Source organism: Mobula hypostoma, chromosome 24 (assembly GCF_963921235.1).
Source record: "Mobula hypostoma chromosome 24, sMobHyp1.1, whole genome shotgun sequence".
Lineage (NCBI taxonomy): Eukaryota > Metazoa > Chordata > Chondrichthyes > Myliobatiformes > Myliobatidae > Mobula > Mobula hypostoma.
The window spans coordinates 41,343,430-41,369,816 of NC_086120.1; the positions used below are offsets into that span (position 1 = coordinate 41,343,430).

General features: G+C 43.3%; 1 protein-coding gene across 8 annotated transcripts in view; it reads left to right on the plus strand.

Moving 5' to 3' along the window:
* The window catches only part of cbarpb (CACN subunit beta associated regulatory protein b), a 303,778-nt gene that overhangs the window by 208,107 nt on the left and 69,284 nt on the right, over window positions 1–26,387 (plus strand). For all 8 annotated transcript variants that reach the window (XM_063032293.1, XM_063032297.1, XM_063032290.1 and 5 more), the window contains one exon: window positions 19,002–19,164. In XM_063032293.1, the coding sequence (XP_062888363.1) occupies window positions 19,002–19,164 (163 nt within the window). The remainder of the gene's footprint in view (window positions 1–19,001; window positions 19,165–26,387) is intronic.

The following is a 26,387-nucleotide window of genomic DNA, read 5'->3' on the forward strand; positions in this document are numbered from 1 at the left end:
GAGGATCAAAGAGTCCGTCAGTTGCTATTTTTAGGGCAACTAGATGTAGAGTCATATGGCATGGAAACAAACCTTCCAGCCCAACTCATCCAATCTGACTCTGTTGCCCAATCAGCTGGTCTCGTCTGCCCGCATTTGGCCCATAGCCCTCGAAAACTCTCCTATCCATGTACTTATTTTGATGGCTTCTAAATGTAGCAATTGTTGCCCACCTCAACCTTTGCTTCTGCCAGCTCCTTCCAAATATGCACCAACCAATGTGTGAAGAAGCTACCCAAGATGTCCATCTTAAATCTCTTGCTACTGATTTTAGAACTGCGCCCTATCGGTTTTAATACCGCTCCCTGGGAGAAAAGATTTCATCCTGCCGATACCTGTACACTTGCTCATTAATGGAAATATTTCATCAGCCAATCATGTGGCAGCAACATAATGCATAAAAGCATACAGACATGGACAAGAGGCTCAGTTGTTGTTCAGGCCAAACATCAGAAAGGGGAAGAAATATAATCTCTGTGACTTTGGCCATGGAATGATTGTTGGTTCCAGACTGTGTGGTTTGGGTATCTCAGAAATTGCTGATCTCCTGGAATTTTCATGCACAGCAGTCTCTAGAGTTTACAGAGAATGTTGCGATTTAAAAAAGTCCAGTGAGCAGAAGTTGCATGAGTGAAAGCATCTTGTTAATGAGAGAGGTCAGAGGAGAATGGCCAGACTATTTCAAGCTTACAGGAAGGTGACGTTAACTCAAATAACCACATGTTACAACAGCAGTGTGCAGAAGATCATCTCTGAATGCACAATACATTGAACCTTGAAGTGGATAGTCTACAACAGCAGAAGACCATGGACATACACTCAATGGCCCTCGTGAACTTATACACCTCCGTCAGGTCACCCCTCACTCTCTTATATTCCAGGGAATAAAGTCTATTCTGCTCAATCTTCCTTTGTATCTCAGGCCCCCAAGTCCATGGAACATCCTGGTAAGAATTGTCTACAAATATGCTGGATTTTCTAATTATTCTCTTGTTCTGCAATTAGATGTAAAGGTTCTGCAGGTGTAGATTTCTCTCCACTTCCTTCCTGAGTGTTTTCTGCCTTGTCCATTGGTATCAGCAGCTGCCACCATCATGTTCACATCTTAGATCCACCCGTATACTTTCTGGTCAGATTCAAGGGTCAGAAGTCCAAATTATGATTCCCATTAGATACTGAGTTTGACGGTTTCAGCTCTTGCCAGCGGCTAGGGCAGAGATCTTCCAAACCTCTCAGTCTCATAGATCCATTCACTAACTGAGCTGCATTTTATCCAATCATTTCACTGGAAGACAAGCAAAGTGCACAGACGTAGCCAAACATGTTTGGGAATGATTGGTTTTATTTGTAACGTATACATCAAAACATACAGTGCAATGCACCGTTTGCATCAAATCAAATCAGTGAGGATTATGATGGGCAGCCCACAAAAGTTGCCATGCTTCTGGTGCCAACAGAACATGCATGCAACTCACTAACCCTAACTCCTACATCTTTGGAATGTGGGAGGAAACTGGAGCACCCAGAGGAAACCCACACAGTCATGGGGAGAATGTACAATCTTCTTAGATACAGTGGGGGAAATTGAACAATTGAACCCCAGTTTTACAGCTGCCATTGTAAAATGATGCACCGTTATGCTACCCTGCCACTTGGAACTAAATAACAAGACAATGTTCGCTCAAAGGATTCAAAATCCGCACCAAAAAAAATACATATCTTGGGTGTTTTATTGATTCGCTTAAATTGGACTTTAATTACTAGACTGGACAGTTTGTCAGGTATTGGTACAGTACCTCTGTCAGGTTTGATACTGATGGTAATAAGAAATGGATTGAAATCACCTTGGTGTATTTTTGTGGCTCTTGTTCCTCTGGACTGGACTTCCTGTTGGGTACAAGGATGAAGAAAAAACACATGTTGACATCCCTTGCCAAACCTGCAGACCTTTTAGGCTGTCTCTAGTTAGACTTGTGTTGGGCCCGTGGCCAAGTGGTTAAGTCTAGTGATCTGAAGGTCACTAGTTCGAGCCTCAGATGTGGCAGCGTGTTTGTGTTACTGAGCAAGGCACTTAATCACACATTGCTCTAGTGTCTGTGCGAGGAATGGCACCCCACACAGACTTCCAATCTGCGCCTTGTAAGGCATGAAAATGCCCAACGTAGGCCTCTCATGGTCTGAGTCGACGTTCCCTCCCTACTTAGACTTGGAGGAGCGGGAATTTCTGAACCTTTAGGTTGCACAGAACCATTTTACAATGCTGAAGAGGTGTTTCCAGCCTTCCATCTCTTTTTCCTGCTACCTTGGACAGCATAGGATTGACAGGGTTCCAAGTAAATTGGGAATGCTTGCTCTTGTTAGTCAAGGCATTGAGTTCAAAAGTCAAGACGTTATGTTGCAACTTTATAAAACTCTGGTTAGGCCACATCGAGAGTATTGCATATAGTTCTGGTCACCCCACTGTAGGAAGGATGTTGAGGCTTTGCAGAAGAGGTTGACCAGGTTGCTGCCTGGTTTAGAGGTCATGTGCTATCATGGGAGACTGGACAAACTTGGGTTGTTTTCTTTGGAGGGGCGGAGGCCGAGGGGAGATCTGATAGAGGTTTATAAGAAAATGAGAGGTTTAGATAGAGTAGACAGGGAGAATCTGTTTCCCAGGGTTGAAATGTCTAATACCAGAGGGCATGCATTGAAGGTGAGAGGGGGTAGGTTCAAAGGGGATGTGAGGGGTAAGTTTTTTACTCAGAGTGTGGTGGATGCCGGGAATATGCCTCCTGGTATGCTGATAGAGGCTGACACATTAGAGGTTTCTAAGAAACGTTTAGATATGCACATGAATATGAGGAAGATGGACATTGTGTAGATAGGAGGGATTAGTTTTGGGGGTTATTTTGACTAACTTTTTAGCTGTTTTGGCACAACATTGTAGGCCGAAGTGCCTGTTCCTCTGCTGTACTGGTCTGTGGTCTATATTCTAAATTGGATGGGCATCTTGGTTAGTATGGACCAGTTAGACTGAAGTGCCTTTTTAAATAGAGATGAAGATTAGCATTATTTGTCATATGTGCAGGTACATAGAAACTTACAGAGATACGTGCGTCGTTTTGTGTCAATGACCAACACGGTCCAAGGGTATGTTGTGGGCAGCCTACAAGTATCACCATGCATGTGGCACCAACATAGTAAGCTTACAGTTTACTAACCCTGTCAGTAACCTGACCGTCTTTGGAAAGTGGGAAGAAACCGGAACATCTGGAAGAAAGAAGGAAACACAGACAGTCACACCTTCAAACAGCAATGGGAATTGGATCTCGATTGCTGATCACTGGTCCTTCAAAACATTCCCTAATCACTGTACTACTGTGCAACCTTTCTTCACGTGTATAACTCCAAAACTCTGATAGGTAATTATCTCTCACTTCCACTTCTCAGACATTGTCCCCATTATCTCAATCTTGGGTCCCAAAACGTGTCTAATAAATTTCTTCATAGTGAGTGTGATGTTTCACCAAGACCAATTCTTGCTGTGGGGACTCTGGGCTATTTAAATGGCCCAAAACAGGAGATCATAGAACCGCTGAGTGGTAGGAAGGGAAGAGCGTGGGAAGGAGGAAAGTTTGACCTTACACTGAAAATGTCTGCAATCTTTCGGATAATTGTAAACCAGTGGGCCTAGGGCCAAGAACGAAACTGTTCCTAATTTGGCTTCATTTGACATTGCATCAGCGATCTATCTCAGATGTTGTGTGGAAATTGGAAAAGTATTATATCAGTACAGCAATTCATATATATATATCCTCCTCTCCCCCTCTTCCCCTCCCTCCCTCTCACCTCTTCCTTCTCCCCCTTCCCCTTCCCCCTCCCCTTTCCCTCTTCCCCTCTCCTCTCCTCCTCTCCTCCATCCTCCTCTCCTCCTCTCCCCCTCTCCCCATAAGACCATAAAACATAAGAGCAGAATTAGGCCATTTAGCCTAATCCCTGTTCTAAAGGCATGTCCTCGTATTCTGAGGCTGTGCCCTGTGGTCCTAGACTCTCCCACTACAGGAAACATCCTGTCCACATCCACTCTATTGAGGCCTTTCAGTATTTGATGGGTTTCAATGAGATCCCCTCTCATTCTTCTAAATTCCAGGCTGAGAGCCATGAAACATTTCTCTTATGTTAACCCTTTCATTCCTGGCATAATTTATCATGAACCTCCTCTGGGCCCTCTCCATTCAATTGCTCATGTGAAATTCCTTCATTTTAAAGCCAGAGGCGGAGACATGGGGTGAGTTTAAATTCAGATAAAACTGTAAAATCGGTGATATCAAATCTGCCTGAAATTATTCATCACACTCAGCCTTGCCTTCCATTGATTTCAAGCTGTGACCACTGTAGGTGAAGAATTGTCTTTGTTTCTGCTTAGAAATCCAGTCACTGTTTCCTTCAGCATTAAGCATATTACACCTCTACTGTCTTAGGAGTTTGCATAGATACAGCAAGTTATCTAAAATCTTGATAAACATCTATAGGTGCACAGTGAAGAGTATTCTGACTGGTTGCCACACAGCCTGGTATGGAAACATCAATGCCAATCTAAAAGCCTACAATAAGTGATGGTCACAGCCCAGTCTGTCACAGGCAAAGCTCTCCCCAGCATTGATTCAAGAAGGAGTACTGATACAAGAAAGCAGCATTGATCATTAAGGACTCCCACCATGCAGATCATGTTCTCTTCTCATTTCGAAGGAGATACATGAGCCTTAGGTCCCACATTACCAGGCTTAGAAACCATTATTACCCCTCAACCATTAGGGCTTCTGACCCAGTGTGGGTTACTTCACTCACTTCAACTCTGAATGGATCCTACAATCTATGGACTCATTTTCAAGGAATGTACAACCCACAGTCTCAGTATTTGCTTATTTATTTATAATTAGGTTTTTTTTAATGCACAGTTTGTGTTCATTTTTACATTGATCGTCAGTTTTTGCTTGTGTGTAGTTTTTCATTGATTCCATTGTATTTCTTTATTCTACTGTGAAAAATAAATCTCAAGATAGTAAATGGTGATAAATACGTACTTTGATAATAAATTTACTTGGAACTTTGAGCTTTATTTCTTCTGCCAAAGTGAATGACCATACAATTCCCTATGCTGTATTCTACTGAGGAAGGTCGGCCGTGATCTTCTTGAAATGTTGGATTGGCTCAACTTGAATGGATGGATTGATGGTGATGAAATTTCATCACAGTAATGAAATGCTTTGAGTGGTTGGTCATGGCTAGAGTGAAGTCCTGACTCAGCAAGGACTTGGACCCACTGCGGTTTGCTTATTACCACAATAGGTCTGTGGCAGATACAATCTGAATGGCTTTTCACACAGCCTTAGAACACCTGGCCAATACAAATACCTATGTCAGAACGCTGTTCATTGACTGTAGCTCAGCATCATCATTCCCACAGTCCTGGGCCTCTGTACCTCCTTCTGCAATTGGATCCTTGACTTCCTAACTGGAAGAGCACAATCTGTGTGGATTGGTGATAACATATCCTCCTCGCTGACAATCAACACAGGCGCAGGGGTTTGTGTTTAGCCCATTGCTCTACTCTCTGTATACCAACTACTGTGTGGCTAGGTATAGCTCCAAAGCCATCTATAAATTTGCTGATGATACAACCAGTGGTGGTAGAATCTCAGATGGAGATGAGAGGATACACAGGAGTGAGATATACCAGCCAGTTGAGTGTCGTTACAGCAGCAACCTCACACTCAATGTCAGCAAAACCAAAGGGCTGATTGTGGACTTCAGGAAGGGTAGAACAAGGGAACACAACTCGTCCTCATAGAGGGATCAGAAGTGGAAAGAGTGAGCAATTTCATGTTCCTGGGTGTCAAGATCTCTGAGGATCTAACCTGGTCCCAACATATTGAAGCAGCTATAAAGAAGGCAAGACAGCGGCCATATTTCATTAGGAGTTTGAAAAGATTTGGTTTGTCAACTAAAACACTCAAAAACTTCTATAGATGTACCTAGGAGAACATTCTGACAGGCTGCATCACTGTCTGGTATGGAGGGAACACACATCAAAGCTGCTGGTGAACGCAGCAGGCCAGGCAGCATCTGTAGGAAGAGGTGCAGTCGACGTTTCAGGCTGAGACCCTTCCTCATGAAGGGTCTCGGCCTGAAACGTCGACTACCCCTCTTCCTACAAATGCTGCCTGGCCTGTTGCGTTCACCAGCAACTTTGATGTGTGTTGCTTGAATTTCCAGCATCTGCAGAACTCCTGTTGTCTGGTATGGAGGGGTTGGTATTGCACAGGACCAAAGGAAGCTACAGAAAGTTGTAAAATTAGTCAGCTCCATCATGGGCACTAGCCTCCGTATTATCCAAGGCATCTTCAAGGAGTGGTGTCTCAGAAAGGCAGCATCCACAAGGTACAGAAGTCTGAAGGCACACATTCAGCGATTCAGGAACAGCTTCTTCCCCTCTGCCACCCGATTCCTAAATGGACATTGAACCCATGAACACGACCTCACTTTTTAAAAAATATATATCATTTCTGATTTTGCACTGTTTTTAATCAATTCAACATACATATATATACTTACTGTAATTTATTTACTTATTTGCTTTTCCTTTCTATATTTTCATGTACTGCATTGAACTGCTGCTGCTAAGTTAAGAAATTTCATGATACATGCCAGTGATAATAAACCTGATTCTGATTCAATGACCGACTCCTACTCCTGGGTCTTAGATTCTTCAATGAGAGAAGCAACACTCAAGTTTTGGTCTCCAAATTTGAGGAAGGACATTCTTGCAATTGAGGGAGTGCAGCGTAGGTTCACGAGGTTAATTCCCGGGATGGCGGGACTGTCATATGTTGAAAGATTGGAGCGACTGGGCTTGTATACACTGGAATTTAGAAGGATGAGAGGGGATCGGATTGAAACATATAAGATTATTAAGGGAGGCAGGAAGCATGTACCTGCTGAGGCAGGAAGCATGTTCCCGCTGATGGGTGAGTCCAGAACCAGAGGCCGCAGTTTAAGAATAAGGGGTAGGCCATTTAGAACGGAGTTGAGGAAAAACTTTTTCACCCAGAGAGTGGTGGATATATGGAATGCTCTGCCCCAGAAGGCTGTAGAGGCCAAGTCTCTGGATGCTTTCAAGAAAGAGATGGATAGAGCTCTTAAAGATAGCGGAATCAAAGGTTATGTGGATAAGGCAGGAACTGGATACTGATTGTGGATGATCAGCCATGATCACAGTGAATGGCGGTGCTGTCTTGAAGGGCCAAATGGCCTACTCCTGCACCTATTGTCTATTGTCTATTGAGATTGTACGTTCTACAGTGATCCTGTGAGTTTCACCCCATGTTCCAATGATGTACGGTTAAGATTAGTGAGTTATGGATATGGTATGGTGGCAAGACTTTTGGACTGCCCCCAGCACAATCCTCGCTGATTTGATTTGATGCAAACAATGCCTTTCACTGTATGTTTCAATGTACATGTGACAAATAAAGCTGATCTTTGCTCTTTGGAATGATTTAGTTAAATTTACCATTTGCTATTCTGGGTATCACTGATCTTCCCGCTGTCCTGCTGTTTAAGCTGTTCAAATGAACTGAAAAGTTATTTGATCGAAATTCAGCCACAAGCTGTGCTTTTTTTTTATTCTTTGAAGACGAATGAATGCATATATGCAAATTATTGCTACTGATCTGGAGCACCTGTAAATGGACATGACACCAACAGACTGAGTCAGTTCAGATCTTGTGAAATTGTTTTTAAATAAGAGGGCAATACAAAGTTGCCATGGCAACCTGCATACATTTTACACTGATCAGGATATATCAACGGTTGTCAGGTTCCAATGAACACTATTTTTGAGTGGAATAATTTCTGTCAAATACATTACTGTGCAGGCATATAGTCAGGGTTTCTGAGACTTTTGCACACTACTGTATTTGTCCACGCTGTGTCTCAATAAATAAATAAATCAGGGAAGAGTGACACAACATGCACACCGGGACCACCAGACTTACAGGCAGTTACTTCCCCCAAGCCTCCAGACTGATCAACAACCTACACCCGTTACCACCCCCCTGCACCACTACGTACACATCACCCAACGTCACCTTATGCACTTACAATTAGTCTATGTGTACAACAGTTACTTGTACATTGTGTTTTATAGGATTGCTGTTATATTTATTATGTTTATTTATTGTGTTCTTTATGCTTATTGTGGTTTTTTTCTATGCCACAACAGTTCTGGAGTAACAATCATTTTGTTCTCCTTAACACTCGGGTGTTGTTCACAGGTACAGTAAACAATCTTGAATCTTGAATCTTGAAAGAGGGGCATTAGTTAACGTGAATGGCCACTGTCTTTTTCCCAGGGTTGGGGTGTCAAAGGTACAGGGCATAGCTTTAAAGTGAGAGGGGCCAATTTAAAAACAGACCTAAGGGGCAACTTCTTTGCACAGAAAGTGGTGCGTATAAGGAACAGTCTGCCAGAGGAAATGGCAGAGTAATGGAAAGAGATTTGGACAAGTTAATGGATAGGAAAGCTTTAATGGGACATTTGCTGGGTCAAACACAGGCAATTGGGTCTAGCTCAATTAGGCAAGTTAGTCAACGTGAACAAGTGGGTCCAAAGGCTCATTTTCCTCGCTGTATAACTCTGGCTGTGACTCTATGACTCGGTGGCTCAGAAAGACAGCAGCCAATTGAGCTCAACAACACCCGCAAATAGAAAGGAAATTCATCATTTAGATGAACTCTTTGTGCTTTACGCAGCCAGTAAAAATATACAACAGAATGTCCATGCCTGCCAAGTGAGAAGAATCATACTTGGCTATTTCATTTTTATGTAGCACAGGATGAAGAGGGGGAGAAAAGAAACAGACATTTAAGAGTTAGGTATTAATTTGACCTGACTCATGGGACAACTGCTTCTTTGGCTGTCAGTTGTTTGAGCTCCAGGTAGATGTAAGCTTGGAGATTCTCAATCAATTATACAGCTTGGAGTGGGCCCTTCCAGCCCCTCAAGCCTTGCCACACAGCAGCCCATCTAATCATGGGACAATTTACCGGAGCACCCAGAGGAAACACATGCAAACATGCAAATGCAGACTCCTTACAGGCAGTGGCGGGAATTGAACCTGGGGCACCTGTACTGCAATGCGTTGTTCTAACCACTACGCTACCATGCCAACCCAATTCTGAATGAACTGGAGCTTAGAGTAAGGAACAGTGTAAAACATAGCACTTGTTAGCATAAATCTAGCAATCCTGTTGTGACTATCACAGGATTGACTGTGTGAATGATGGATGTGTTACACTGGTGTAACAGGGAATTTTGTTTGGCAGTACTTTGTCAGAGCTTTATAAAGGCACCGCACCCTTGAGCACATCTACAAGGAGCGCTGCCACAGGAAAGCAGCATCCATCATCAAGGACCCCCCACCATTCAGTCCAGGCTCTCTTCTTACTGCTGCCATCAGGAAAGAAGGTACAGGAGCCTTAGGTCCCACACCACCAGGTTCAGGAACAGTTATTACCCTTCAACTGTCAGGCTCCTGAACCAGTGTAGATAACGTCTGATGATGCACCATCAGTAACTCTAAAAGACTGGAAGTAGAGTAAATACTGAAAGGCTTTTATTAGCAGTAAAATGTGACCTCCACCATGCTGAGTATCTGCCCCTGGACTGAGGGAGGAGCAATGGCACAATCGCCTTTATTCAGGGGTCTGTGGGAGGAGCCACAGGAGCAGTCAGCAGAGGGGCATGTCCAGACAGGTAACCCAGTTACAACATATATATATATGGTTTACCACAACGTCACTAACCTCAATACTGAACTGATCACTCAGCATAACCTGTGGACTCTCTTGCAAGGACTCTACAACTCATGTTCTCGATATTATTTATTTATGTATTTATTTTTGTATTTGCAGTTTGTCTTTTGTGCACTGGCTGCTTGTCAGTGTGTGTAGTTTTTTCATTGGATCTATTGTATTTCTTTGTTCTATTATGAATGCCCACAAGAAAATGAGTCACAGGGTTGTATATGGTGACATATACATAATTTGATAATAAATTTATTTTGAAATTTGAACTTGACCTTTGAAGGCAGTATTTCTCTGGATGTTATTTGCTGTATCTGACTTTGACATTAGGGGGATAAAGTTGAGGCCCTTTCTTTCCCAACACTATAACCACTACACACAGATTTCCAATGAAAAATGAAGACAGTCCTTCAATATATTGCATTTCTGCAGGCTTTTCTTGAAAGTGGTGGAAAAGACTCGATGGGCTGAATGGCCTAATTCTGCTCCTATGTCTTATAGTCCAGGTGTCACATTGAACTATAGATCAGATGGAAAGTATTGGAGGTACAAAACCATGGAGCTGTAGTGAGTTAATGGAAAGTCATCGTGATGTGGGTGGGGGAAATCAGAGCTATATTAAAATGTGAGGCAAAGATGGAAATTCATCCCACTCAGTGGGAATAACTAGTCATAGTAATGGAAGTTTGATTGAGGAAGGACATACTGGTTTTGAAGGCAGTGCAAAAGTGGTTCATAAGGATGATTCTGAAGATGAGGGGCACAGGAAGAGCTTCTTCCCTGAGGCTGTGACCCTGCTGAACCTCACATCACAGCGCTAAGCAGTATTGCACCCGTATTGTTCTTTCTCAGTACTTTTATATTTGCGTGCCGTAGCACTTACTTTTTATTCACAGTTATTTTGTAAATAACACTATTCTTTGCACTTCTGGTCAGATGCTAACTGCATTTCATTGGCTTTGTATCTGTAGTCGGCACAATGACCATAAAGTTGAATCTAATCTAATCTAACCTGTGAGAAGAGAGTGAGTCACTTGGGATTACACTCGCTGGAATTCAGAAGAATAAGAGGGGTTCTTATTGAAATAGGACCGAGGTTAGGAAAAACTTCTTCACACAGAGAGTGGTGAGTCTGTGGAATTCTCTGCCACAGCAAACTGTTGAGGCCAGTTCATTAGCTATGTTTAAAAGGAAGTTAGATATGGCCCTTGTGGCTACAGGGGTCAGGGGGTATGGAGGGAAGGCTGGGTTCTGAGTTGGATGATCAGCCATGATCATAATAAATGGCGGTGCAGGCTCGAAGGGCCGAATGGCCTACTCCTGCACCTATTTTCTATGTTTCTATGTTTCTATACAAAATAATGAAAGGGATAGATAACACAGAGGCAAGAAAGTTGTTTCCGCTGGTAAGCAGGGCTAGAACCATCGGACATAACTTCAAGATTTGGGGGAATAGATTCAGGAGGGAGATGAGGAGTGACTCCTTTTGCCGGAGAGTAATGAATCTGTGGAATTCTCTGCCCGGGGAAGCGGTAGAGGCTACTGTAAATATACTTAAGACATAATTAGATAGATGTTTGCATAGCAGGGGAATTACATGTTACGGGGAAAAGGTAAGTAGATGGAGCTGAGTCCACAGCCAGATAAGCCATGACCTTATTGAAAGACAGTGCAGGCTCAACAAGCCAGATGGTTGACTCTTGCTCATAACTCTTGTGTTCTTATTACCTCAAAGTCCATTTTTGGATGGGTGTCGAATAGACTGAATGGCCTCCTATGGCACAGTGGTGTAGGTGGTACATATACCGTCTCTTCTCTCTATCCAGGTTGAATTGTAAGCTCAGGTGCTGTCTGTGAGGAATATGCACACTCTTCTTGTGACCTTGTGGGTTACCTCTGGGTCACTGTTCCCTCTAAACTGTGTGGGTGTGCAGCCACACAGTAACTGAAATGCCCCCGCGCACATAGCCGTTGTTGCTGTGCAGATGGAATTTTCTTTAAGAGTTCAAAGTAAATTTATTATCAAAATACATATGTACAACTCTGAGATACATTTTTCTGCAATAAATCCAAAATAGAATGATAGCCATAATGAAAGACTGCACCAACTTGAGCATTCAACCACTGTGCAAAAGACAACAAGCTGTGTAAATACAAAAAGAAAGAAAAAAAATAATAGTAATAAATAAGTAAGCAATAAATATCAAGAACACGAGATAAGGGTCTTTAAAAGTGAGTCTATAGGTTGCGGGAACATCTCAATGCTGGGACAAGTAAAGTTGAGTGAAATTATCCCTTTTGGTTCAAGAGCCTGATGGTTGAGGGGTAATAGCTGTTCCTGAACCTGGTCGTGTGAGTCCTGAGGCTTCTGTACCTTCTTTCTGATGGCAGCAGTCAAAAGGGAGCATGCCCTGGGTAATGTAAGTCCCTGATGGTGGATGTTGCTTTCCTGTGACGATGCTTCATATATTGATGCTCAAGGGTGGGGAGGGCTTTACTTGTGATGGACCGGGCCATATCCACTACTTTTTGTAGGATTTTCCATTCGAGGGTATTGGTGTTTCCATACCAGGCTGGGATGCAGCCAGTAAATATACTCTCCACTACACTTCTATAAGACGTTTGTCAGTGTTAGATGTCATTCTGAATCCACACAAGCTCCTAAGGAAGTAGAGTCACTGCAGTGCTTTCTTCGTAATTGCACTTACTTGCCCAGAACAGGTCTTCCGAAATAATAACACTGAGGAATATAAAACTGCTGTCCCTCTCCACCTCTGATCCTTTGATGAGGACTGACTTATGGACCTCTGCTTCCCTCCTCCTGAAGTCAATAACCAACTCCTTGTTCTTGCTGACAATGAGCAAGAGTCTATTACTGTTTCAGTCTCCCTCCTATATGTTAATATAATGTAAATATAAAGTGCCGCACAGTTTTCAGGCCATGTAAAAATTTCCTGCTGAGAGCAATGGCTGGTCCACGCAGCAGTAAAAAAGTATTAGAAGGGGCATTGCTCTGGGTGCTCCAGTTTCCTCCCACATCTGGAACATGAGGGTAAAATCTGGGGGAGTTGAGGGGAAATAAAATGGGTTGAGAGTACATGAGTGTTTGAGGGTCAGTGCAGAGCACCGTAGAACAAAGCGCCTCTTTCCAGGTTACATGACTGTACAATAAATCGCTCCGATTGCATGAATAGCTTTTACAGCTCATGAGGTCTCACCCCTAGGGTCACCAACACAGTTCCCTCTATGCTGCGCAGTAACTGAAATGCTCCCGGGAACGTAGCCTTTGTTGCTGCACAGCTGGAGTTTTCTTTTATGTAATGTGCCGCGCAGTTTTCAAGCCATGTACACATTTCTGCTCAAAGCAATGGTTGGACTGTGCAGTTGTGAAAAAAAAATAGGGGGAGCATTGGACTGACTATCCAGATTTCAGATTTCTGAATGGACATTGAACCCATGAACACTACCCCACTGCTCTTTTTCTCTCTTTTTGCTCAACTTATTTAATTTAGCTTCTGAAAAAATATATATACTTACTATAATTTACAGCGTCTCACGAGGAATTCGGCAGATGCTGGAAATTCAAGCAACACACATCAAAGTTGCTGGTGAACGCAGCAGGCCAGGCAGCATCTCTAGGAAGAGGTACAGTCGACGTTTCAGGCCGACACCCTTCGTCAGGACTAACTGAAGGAAGAGCTAGTAAGAGATTTGAAAGTGGGAGGGGGAGGGGGAGATCCAAAATGATAGGAGAAGACAGGAGGGGGAGGGATGGAGCCAAGAGCTGGACAGGTGATTGGCAAAAGGGATATGAGAGGATCATGGAACAGGAGGCCCAGGGAGAAGGGAAAAAGGGAGGGGGGGGAACCCAGAGGATGGGCAAGGGGTATAGTGAGAGGGACAGAGGAAGAAAAAGGAGAGAGAGAAAAAGAAAAAGAATGTGTGTATATAAATAAATAACGGATGGGGTACGAGGGGAGGTGGGGCATTAGCGGAAGTTTGAGAAGTCAATGTTCATGCCATCAGGTTGGAGGCTACCCAGACGGAATATAAGGTGTTGTTCCTCCAACCCGAGTGTGGCTTCATCTTTACAGTAGAGGAGGCCGTGGATAGACATATATACCCCTTGCCCATCCTCTGGGTTTTCCCCCCCTCCCCCTTTTCTTTCTGCCTGTGCCTCCTGTCCCATGATCCTCTCGTATCCCCTTTTGCCAATCACCTGTCCAGTTCTTGGCTCCATTCCTCCCCCTCCTGTCTTCTCCTATCATTTTGGATCTCCCCCTCCCCCTCCCACTTTCAAATCTCTTACTAGCTCTTCTTTCAGTTAGTCCTAACGAAGGGTCTCGGCCCGAAACGTCGACTGTACCTCTTCCTAGATAATTTACAGCTTTTATTGTTATGTATGACAATGTACTGCTGCCACATAACAACAAATTTCCCAACATATGCCAGTGATACTAAACCTAAAGGTGTCATAGAGTCATAGAAAAGTACAGCACAGAAACAGGCCCTTTGGTCCATCTAGTCTGTGCTGAACCATTTAAACTGCCTACTCTCGTCGACCTGCACCAGCACCATAGCCCTCCATACCCCTACCATCCACATACCTATCTGAACTTCTCTTAACTGTTGAAACCGAGCTGGCATGCACCACTTGTGCTGGCAGCTCTTTCCACACTCTCACCACCCTCTGAATGAAGAAGTTTCCCCTCATGATCCCCTTAAACTTTTCACCTTTCACCCTTAACCCATGACATCTAGTTGTAGTTCCACCCAACCGCAGTGGGAAAACCCTGTTTGCTTTTACCCTAGCTATACCCCTCATAATTTGGTATGCCTCTATCAAATCTCCTTTCTGTCTTCTAAGTTCCAAGGAATGAAGTCCTAACCTAGTCAATCTTTCCTCATAACTGGAGTCCTCCAGACCTAGCAACAGCTTTGTAAATTTTCTCTGCACTCTTTCAACCTTATTTACATCTTTCCTGTAGGTGGGTGAACAAAACTGCACACAATACTCCAAAATGGGTCTCACCAACAAAAATTCTAAATCAATCAGGGCCTGTTTAAAACCATAAAAGCAATGTTAAAATATTAAAATTATTTATAACAATTGAAAGACTGAAGCATACATGCATACTTAAAAGTAATTAAATTATTTAATTAAATCCAATAAAAATAGACTATTTACCTTGCTTCCAGCAGCAGACGGGCCATTTATATTATTCTATGTCAGATTTAATAGCCACAACCTCAGTGAGCAAATTTCTCAGCCTGAAACCTGAACCAACCTGGACAGCCTGAAAGGCCTTTGAAAAAGTCCCACATGCGAAAGTGCTTTAGAAGGGTAGAGCTCGAAGACAAGTTGACAAAATTAGGTCTGACTTTGACTCGATAGTAGGATGCAGAAGGTGATGGTGGGGGGTTGCTGTGTGAATATGGTCTGTGAGCAGTGGTACACCACAGGAATCTGTTCTTGTATTATCTATGCTCATGATACAACTGTATATATTTTCAGATGACATGAATACTGGTGATGTTGCCTAGCCTAGTGCTTAGGAGACTAGTACCAGACTAAAGGATAACATTAGGAACAATTGACTACAGGTGCAAGAATCTGGGGCAACACATGCTAGTTTGGAAATAACTTGGAAAATGTGTAGCTCGGGAGGTTGATGGTTGGGTTAAGTTGTTCTCTGATTTTGACAATTCATTTGCAAACATTTCGTTGTCATGCAAGGAGACATCATCAGTGCGGTGTTAATTTGTGGTGTGTTCTCCAAATGGTTGGCCTTTATATACTTATCAATCAGCTGATTGGCCGTCATTACCGAAATTCAATTGTGATATAGGGAGGGGGTCTCATTGCTGATTGGTTGTGTGGCGAACTCTATGAGTTGTGGTCTGGAATTTTGCCCACATTGGCTTATAAATGGGGTCGAGGTCTACATGTCCATTTACAGAATTTTTCACGGAAAACCATACTTCTAGGAATTCTCTTGCATGTTGTGTGTTTGCTTGCACCTTGACTTTCACTGGCTATGCTCCGGGTTCAGGTTGATGGGACTAGGCAGGATAACATTTCAGCATGAACTAGGTAGGCAAAAGGTTCTGTTTCTATGTTGCATTGCTCTATTACTCTATGAATCTATGTCTCAGCCCGAAACACTGACTGTTTATTCCCCTCCATAAACGCAGCTTGACTTGCAAAGTTCCTCCAGCACTTTGTGTGTGTTACCTGGAGGAACTCAGCAAATCAGGCAGCAATTGTGAATGTTTCGGTTCTAGATAAATTGTATTGACCTAGAATGCTGACTCCATCTCAGACCCCATTCCCCCCCTCCCCCTCACAGATAAGACCTAAGTTCCTCTAGTTTTTAATGTGTTGCTAGACAATGGGTTTTGGATGGCAGGGTGAAGATTCATCTCTGCTAAAGGAGCTGTAAAGCGCTCCTCTCTCCACTAGTTTGCAGGTCACCCTTGGGCAAGGTGTAACATCTGCTTAGCTCCCCGATCAGGGTCATGTGAAGCCATGGGATCAGGTGGTGGATGGTTGTATGAGCAGCTGGTGCATATCACAAGTCCTGGTTATGCAACCATTGACGCCAGGCAGACGATCTCTGAAGAATATTAATAATAGCTTGAGTTACCCAATTTATAAAGACACTGCCCAGAAGAAGGAAATGGAAAATCACTTCTACAGAAAGACTTGCCAAGAACAATCATAGTCAAAGACTGTGATTGCCTACATCATACGACATGGCACATGATGATGATGATGAGACAATGATAGTGATAAGTTGGTAAGACCATAAGACGTAAGAGCAGAATTAAGCCATTCACCCCATCAAGTCTGTTCCACCATTCAATCGTGGCTGAATTACTTTCCCATTCAATCTCCATTCTCCTGCCTCTTCTCTGTTAACTTTGATGCCCTTACAAATCAAGAACCTATCAGCCTCCACTTTAAATATATCCGATGATTTGGCCTCTACAGCTATCTGTGGCAATGAATTCCACAGAGTCTTCACCTTCTCTGGCTCATCTCTGTTCTAAAGGGACATCCTTTTACTCTGAGGCTGTGTCCTCTGGTTCTAGACTCTCCCACTATTGGAAATATCCTCTGGAGGTAACCTGATAGAAAGATGCAAAATTATGAGGGGACAGAGGTAGGGTAAAGTGTAGGAAAGTTTTCCCCATAGCAAAAGATGTCCAAAACAAAAAGTAATAGATTTAGGATGAATGGTGGAAGGGATAGAGCAGGGGTTCCCAACCTTTTTAATACCAGGGGCCCCTACCATTAACTAAAATGTCCATGGACCGTAGATTGGGTTAGAGGAAATTCAAAAGCACTGTCTCTCAGGTAGGTAATGGTGTTAATGGGTCAACATAGAGGAGATGGGCCAAAAGGCCTGTTTCTGTGCTTCATGACACCCTGATTGGGAGAGCTCGTTGAAACCTATTGAATACTGAAAGGCCTGGATAGAGTGGATGAGGAGAGGATATTTCCATTAGTAGGAGAGCTTAGAATCTGAGGGCACAGTCTCAGAATAAAGGGACATCCCTTTGGCACAGAGACAAGGAGGAATTTCTTCAACTAGAGGGTGGTGAATCTGAGGGATTCGTTGCCACAGAGGAGTGTGGAAGCCAAGTCATTGAGAGATTGATGGGTTCTTGATTGGCAAGGGGGGGGGCTAAGGGTTGCAGGAAGAATAAAGTTTATAAAAATATCAGTGATACGAGATTCTGCACACGCTGGAAATCTTGAGCAATACACACAAAATGTTCTAGGGCCTCAGCAGGTTAGGCAGCAATTATGGAGGGTAATAAGCAATTAATATTTTTGATTGAGACTCTTCATCGACAGTCCCGATGGAAGGGTCCCGGCCGAAAACATCAACTGTTTATTCCATACCATGGAAGGAAATGCACGGTTCATGAATTAGGCTGAGACCCTTATGGGGGAAAAAAATCAGCTATGTTTGAATAGCAGAGCAGCTGAACGGCCTAATTCTACTCCCAGAACTCTGACACAAGTGCAGCACAAGCAATCCAGGACCAGGACCATCACCCTACAGAGCCGAAGCCCAGGTTCCAAGCTACATTCAGGGTCAGGCCCTTTATCAGCAGACCAGGGTGAACCTTGGCAAATCTGTCCCTGTGTGGGGGGCAGTACTCAGCTTGGGTCAGCAATGGATTTCAATGCAAACAGAATGAGGTAAGCGGCTCTATGAAGTTTTATTCATTGAGTAAAGAGACAGTCAAATGACAGGGAGAAGTTGCACAACGGAGTTCATAAATACAAGAGGTTCGGCAGATGCTGGAAATCCAAAGTAACACTCAAAATGGTGGAGCAACTTAGCAAGATAGGCAGCATCTATGGAGAGGAATTAACAGTTGGCATTTTGGGCCGAGACCCTTCATCAGGACTATTAGGATGGGTAACAGCTTCTTCCCCCAGGGCCTGAGACTACTGAACTCCCTGCCATCACCCAGGTCGGATCACGTATCACGCTCCAGTAACGTTAGTTATACTGTTTATGTTTTGATTTCTGCCATAAATGCCCCTTACGCTAAGTGTCAGTCTTCTGGAATGTATTTTATTATTTGTTCATTTATTTGTGGTAATATTACTTTATATGTGTGTGTATGAGTAATAGGTATTGTGTTGTGCACCTTGGTCTGGAGGAACGTTGTTTTGTTTGGCAGGATACATGTATACGGTTGAATGACAATAAACTTGAACTTGAACTAACTGTAATGAAAGTAATTAAATGGTTTTCAAGCAGAATTCAAAGCTTACATTTGTGACATAGCTTTCTGGCGATGCAGCTAACAATGGTTGGAAAACGTTGATGCTGAACATTTTGTGAGGCGGTCAAAGGATTACATTTTTGCAATATACAATAAGATCCCCTCTCAAGGCCAGTTACCGAAGCAAAAGAATGTGGTTTCTCCAACTGAATGCCTGCCAGTCCATTCTGTACACCAACTAAAGGATTGGTTGCCATGGCAACAATGCATTGTGTCCAAAGGCACCAGAGCGGATTTTAAAAAAAAAGCAAAGCAAAAATTTATTGTCGCGCTGTAATCTGTAATAATTTTCAATCTTACAGAAATTACCATCAAAGTTGACGATTCAGAGTGCTTATCAACTGGCAGCTATCATGACTTGGAGACCGAACGATTTCTATCCACCTGTTCAACTGGTCGCAGAGTTTCTTTCAATGAAGCTTCGCTATTCGACCATGGGAAGAAAGCACAAGAGAAAGGACGGAGGTAACGTATGCAGCATTGCCTCAGTGATGATCACAAGTTTTGATTTTAAACCTGAAAGAACTAATCTATCACTCCACTAATACCAATGAGGTCTGAATCACCTACTTTGATTTTTCAATCATTTGTATTGGTTAAAATTTTACTTGACATAATCTGGACACATGAGGTTATCCAGATGCTGGAAATCTTGAGTAACACCCACACAAAATGCTGGAGTAATTCATGTAGGTTAGAAACATAGAAACATAGAAAATAGGTGCAGGAGTAGGCCATTCGGCCCTTCGAGCCTGCACCGCCATTTATTATGATCATGGCTGATCATCCAACTCAGAACCCAGCCTTCCCTCCATACCCCCTGACCCCTGTAGCCACAAGGGCCATATCTAACTTCCTTTTAAACATAGCTAATGAACTGGCCTCAACAGTTTGCTGTGGCAGAGAATTCCACAGATTCACCACTCTCGGTGTGAAGAAGTTTTTCCTAATCTCGGTCCTAAAAGGCTTCCCCTCTATCCTCAAACTGTGACCCCTCGTTCTGGACCTCCCCAACATCGGGAACAATCTTCCCGCATCTAGCCTGTCCAATCCCTTTAGGATCTTATACGTTTCAATCAGATCCCCCCTCAATCTTCTAAATTCCAACGAGTACAAGCCCAGTTCATCCAGTCTTTCTTCATATGAAAGACCTGCCATCCCAGGAATCAATCTGGTGAACCTTCTTTGTACTCCCTCTATGGCAAAGATGTCTTTCCTCAGATTAGGGGACCAAAACTGCACACAATACTCCAGGTGTGGTCTCACCAAGGCCTTGTACAACTGCAGTAGTACCTCCCTGCTCCTGTACTCGAATCCTCTCGCTATAAATGCCAGCATACCGTTCGCCTTTTTCACCGCCTGCTGTACCTGCATGCCCACTTTCAATGACTGGTGTATAATGACACCCAGGTCTCGTTGCACCTCCCCTTTTCCTAATCGGCCACCATTCAGATAATAATCTGTTTTCCTATTTTTGCCACCAAAGTGGATAACTTCACATTTATCCACATTAAATTGCATCTGCCATGAGTTTGCCCACTCACCCAACCTATCCAAGTCACCCTGCATCCTCTTAGCATCCTCCTCACTGCTAACACTGCCACCCAGCTTCGTGTCATCCGCAAACTTGGAGATGCTGCATTTAATTCCCTCATCCAAGTCATTAATATATATTGTAAACAACTGGGGTCCCAGCGCTGAGCCTTGCGGTACCCCACTAGTCACCGCCTGCCATTCTGAAAAGGTCCCGTTTATTCCCACTCTTTGCTTCCTGTCTGCTAACCAATTCTCCACCCACACCAATACCTTACCCCCAATACCGTGTGCTTTAAGTTTGCACACGAATCTCCTGTGTGGGACCTTGTCAAAAGCCTTTTGAAAATCCAAATATACCACATCCACTGGTTCTCCCCTATCCACTCTACTAGTTACATCCTCAAAAAATTCTATGAGATTCGTCAGACATGATTTTCCTTTCACAAATCCATGCTGACTTTGTCCAATCATTTCACCGCTTTCCAAATGTGCTGTTATCACATCCTTGATAACTGACTCCAGCAGTTTCCCCACCACCGACGTTAGGCTAACGGGCCTATAATTCCCCGGTTTCTCTCTCCCTCCTTTTTTAAAAAGTGGGGTTACATTAGCCACCCTCCAATCCTCAGGAACTAGTCCAGAATCTAACGAGTTTTGAAAAATTATCACTAATGCATCCACTATTTCTTGGGCTACTTCCTTAAGCACTCTGGGATGCAGACCATCTGGCCCTGGGGATTTATCTGCCTTCAATCCCTTCAATTTACCTAACACCACTTCCCTACTAACATGTATTTCGCTCAGTTCCTCCATCTCACTGAACCCTCTGTCCCTTACTATTTCTGGAAGATTATTTATGTCCTCCTTAGTGAAGACAGAACCAAAGTAATTATTCAATTGGTCTGCCATGTCCTTGCTCCCCATAATCAATTCACCTGTTTCTGTTTGCAGGGGACCTACATTTGTCTTTATCAGTCTTTTCCTTTTTACATATCTATAAAAGCTTTTACAGTCCGTTTTTATGTTCTCTGCCAGTTTTCTCTCATAATCTTTTTTCCCCTTCCTAATTAAGCCCTTTGTCCTCCTCTGCTGAACTCTGAATTTCTCCCAGTCCTCAGGTGAGCCACTTTCTCTGGCTAATTTGTATGCTACTTCTTTGGAATTGATACTATCCCTAATTTCTCTTGTCAGCCACGGGTGCACTACCTTCCTTGATTTATTCTTTTGCCAAACTGGGATGAACAATTGTTGTAGTTCATCCATGCAACCTTTAAATGCCTGCCATTGCATATCCACCGTCAATCCTTTAAGTGTCATTTGCCAGTCTATCTTAGCTAATTCACGACTCATACCTTCAAAGTTACCCCTCTTTAAGTTCAGAACCTTTGTTTCTGAATTAACTACGTCACTCTCCATGTTAATGAAGAATTCCACCATATTATGGTCACTCTTACCCAAGGGGCCTCTCACGACAAGATCGCTAATTAACCCTTCCTCATTGCTCAAAACCCAGTCCAGAATAGCCTGCTCTCTAGTCGGTTCCTCGACATGTTGGTTCAAAAAACCATCCCGCATACATTCCAAGAAATCCTCTTCCTCAGCACCTTTACCAATTTGGTTCACCCAGTCTACATGTAGATTGAAGTCACCCATTATAACTGCTGTTCCTTTATTGCACACATTTCTAATTTCCTGTTTAATACCATCTCCGACCTCATTACTACTGTTAGGTGGCCTGTACACAACTCCCACCAGCGTCTTCTGCCCCTTAGTGTTACGCAGCTCTACCCATATCGATTCCACATCTTCCCGGCTTATGTCCTTCCTTTCTATTGCGTTAATCTCTTTTTTAACCAGCAACGCCACACCACCTCCCCTTCCTTCATGGTTATAGAGTCATTGAAAAGTACAGCACAGAAACAGGCTCTTTCGCCCTTCTAGTCCATGCCAAGCCATTTAAACTGCCCACTCTCATCAACCTTTCACCTTTAACCATTGACCTCTAGTTGTAGTCCCACCCAACCTCAGTGGAAAATCTGAAACAATCTAATTTCAACCCCATGCACATCTAGGCTTCTTGAGCAACACACACAAAATGCTGAAGGTATTTAGTAAGCCAGGCAGCATTGTCCTAATGACAAGTCTCAGCCTGAAGCACTGACTGTTTATTTGCCAGCATAGGTGCTGCCTGACTTAATAAATTCCTCCAGCATTTTGTGTTACTCAGGAAACCTAGATGCGCATGGAGTTTAAATTAGTTTGTTTAATCTCTTTTGATTTTTTTAAAATTTATTTGATCCTTGTTAGTGCTTTTTTTCTTAAATATCTATGATTATCACCAATGCTTGAAATCATTTAAAAAGCCTTGGACAGCAGTGAACAGACTGCGTTTCTGGGACAGGGCCTCAAGACACGTAGACTGAGGGCAAGTAGTCAGCGCTCCACCCACCAAAAGTGACACTTCCCGGTGGTCAAACATTTTAATTCCCATTCCCATTCCCGTTCTGACATGTCAGTCCTCGGCCTCCTTTTGTGCCACGATGAGGCTACCCTCAGGGTGGAGGAGCAACACCTTGTATTCCATCTGGGTAACCTCCAACCTGATGGCATGAATATCGATTTCTGATTTGATTTTTAAAAAAATTACACCCCCACTCCCCTCTTCCTCAATTCCCCACTTATGACCTCTTCTCACCTGCCTATCACCTCTCCCTGGTGCCCTTCCACCTTCCCTTTCTCTCATAGTCCACTCTCCTCTCCGATCAGATTCCTTCCTCTCCAGCCCTTTATCTTTCCCACCCATCTGGCTTCACCGATCATCTTGTAGCTATCCTTCTTCCCCTCCCTTCCCCCATCTTTTTATTCTGGCATCTTCCCTGTTCTTTTCCAGTCCTGAAGAAGGGCATCCTGAACGTTGACTGTTCATTTCTACAGATGCTGTCTGGCATGCTGACCTCCTCCAGCATTTTGTATGTGTAGCCTGAGCTTTATCGAGCTCTTGGTTGCAGAGGTTCAAGGGAAGTCTGGGTTGTCAGGCACTGGGCAGTGAAGTCCAGGCAGGCTCTGGATTTTTATGTCCTGTTAAGATGCAGGAACGATAAGGTGGAAGAATTGTCGCAATACAAGTGTGAAAGAAATGTTAATTCCAGCTCTTAAGGCAAGTATAGTAACAGATTAAGGTATGCATGCTCAGATAAATTCCACTTGGTTATGGTCAAGATGTCTTAACTAGAAAGCACATGGCACTATTTTAGTCAAACTGTTATAAGATATAGGAGCAGAATTAGGCCATGTGACCCATTGAGTCTATTCTGGCATTTTACTGTGGCTGAGTTATTATCCCGTTCAGCCCCATACTCCTGCCTTCTCCCTGTAACTGATCAATCTCCATTTTAAATATCCCCAGTGACTTTACTCATACACTTAGTGGCCACTTTATTGGGTACAGGAGTGAAACCCAGAGTGGTCTTCTGCTGCTTTGGCCATCCACCTCAAGGTTCAATGTGATCTGCATTCAGAGATGCTCTTCTGCGCGTCACTGTTGGAATGCAAGGTTATTTGAGTTACTGTCGCCTTCCTGTCAGTTTGAACCAGCCTGGCCAATCTCCTCTGACCTCTCTCGTTAACAAGGCGTTTTCACCCACAGAACTGACGCTCACTGGATGTTTTTTTAAGAATAGTTATTACATCATTCTCTGTAAAATCTAGAGACTTTTGTGCATGAAAACCCCAGGAGATCAGCAGTATCGGAGATGCTCAAACCACCCCATCTGGCACCACCAGATTTCTTCCCCATTCCGATGTTTGAACTGAACCTGTTTACCATGTCTGCATGCTTTTATGCATTGAGTTGCTTCCACATGATTGGCTGATTAGATACTTGCATTAGTGAGCAGGTGTTCCTAATAAAGTGGTCATACTCCATGAAAACAGGCCCTTCACGCCCAATAAGTCCATACTAGCCATTAACCATCCAAGTGGTCCCCAACCTCCAGGCCGCGGACCAATACATTGCCGCGAAGAATGCAGCGGTGTAGCGGTGGCCGGAGCGCACCCATCTTGAAGAAAAAAGCCAAAATAAACAAGGTCAGCACAGATCAGAGGCAACGCTAGCGGCAATCGCCTCTGATCTGGGCCGACATTTACGTGCCGGGCGGCACCTAATTAATTAGCTTGTTTATTTCAGCTTTGCTTCGTGGCAATGTATCGGTCCGCGGCCCAGAGGTTGGGGACCACTGCAATAGTACATATTTTTCCTCCCCACATTCACATCAGCTCCACCCAGTTAAGCACTGACCTACACTCCAGAGGCAATTTGCGGAGGCTAATTAACTGACCCACCCATATATCTTTGGGATGTGGGATGAAGCCCACTCTGTCACAAAGAGAAAGAAACTCCACCCAAACTGGACCAAAAGGCTAAGTTTGAACCCAGGTCACTGTGGGGTAGCAGCACAGTTAGCTGCACCACTGAACTGTCCCTGGTGCAGTAGATATGCAATGCAATTCAATTCAAGTTTAATTTTCAATCAGCCATACATGAATGTCTATGAATACAGCCAGATGAGACAGTGTTACTCTGAGGCCAAGGTGCAAAACATAGTACCAACAGTCACACACAGCACAAAGCACACATAGCACATAGAAGATAGAAAGACATAGCCACTCATTAAAAGAGTTAAAACTTATGCCATCCAATGCCGCCGCAGAAATCGGCAGATGAACACAACAAAGCTTATCTTCAGAGAGCAAACACTTGGGTGGGGGATGCCCCAATCCCAGCCTGGACTCCATGCCACACTGCCTTTGGTGGAGTGTACTGGCTTCAACGCCTCTCTCCTGGCAGCTGTAAACAGGCAACACCGTGGCTTAAGGCCTCGTCCTCGCACATACAAGATCATAAGCACATGTAGAATATCAGTAAATACAGCCACACAGAATATACAGCCATGTACAGCCACATAGAATATTTCTATATGAAATAGATTGTACTGAAGTTCTTGGCTAGATGAATGTTTAATTGGTACAATAATTTCTGGCTTTCTTTCACAATTTGGCTTTATAGGACATGTCAGTAGAGAGAAACTTTTATATAACGATCCCAGGGTGACTGGCCCTAATAATTCAAGAATGATGAATGTGTGGGTTTAAGGACTGAACAATTTAACGTAATATAGAAGTGGGCTGCCATGCATTTGCTAATAGAACAATTGATACATTGAAATGAAGAACAAAGAAGAAATGTTTCTGAAGCAATGAATCATGAGGAAAAATTAAAGGCAAAATCTGAATCAGGTTTAATATCACCGACATATATTGTGCAATGTGTTGATTTGTAGCAGCAGGACAGTGAAATATATTAAATATGCACTCAATGGTACTTTATTAGGTTCACCCGTGCACCTGCTCGTTAATGCAAATATCTAATAGCTTTGCACTGTTGTAACTATATGTTATAATTATGTGGTTTTGACAGTTTTAGTCTTGGTTTGTCCTGTGTTTCTTGTGATATCATTCTGGAGGAACATAGTATCATTTTTTAATGCATGCATTTCTAAATGACAATAAACGAGGACTGAGTGTCCTCATAATCCTCATAATCTAATCTAATTTAATCAGTTAATCATATGGCAGCAATGCATAAAAGTGTGCAGACATGGTCAAAGATTAAAGTACATTTATTATCAAAGTACGTATGCTGTAAACAACCGTGAGATTCGTCTCCTTTCAGTCAGCCACAAAACAAAAATGCACAATAGAACCCATTAAAAAAACCCAAAGACAACAAAGACAGTCAAACACCCAATGTGTAAACAAAAAGAACAAATCATTCAAACAATAAAATGTAAACAAGTGACACATAGAACATGAATCGCAGATTCTGCGAAAGTGAGTCCACAGCCAGGGAGGCGAGTGAAGATGGTGAAGGAGTCTGATGGCTGCAGGATGTAGCCGTGGAGCCAGTTCAGTGCTGAGGTGAGTGCCAATTGTTTCAGGCCACAACTGCAGAGCCAGTTCAATGCTGACACAAGTAAACCTCACAGAGTAGTGAGATGAACACCATCATCCTTGACGCCTTGATCAAATCACACAAATGGTAAAAGAAAAGTAAACAGAAACACTTGGAACATGAACTGCTCTGTCCCCAGCTG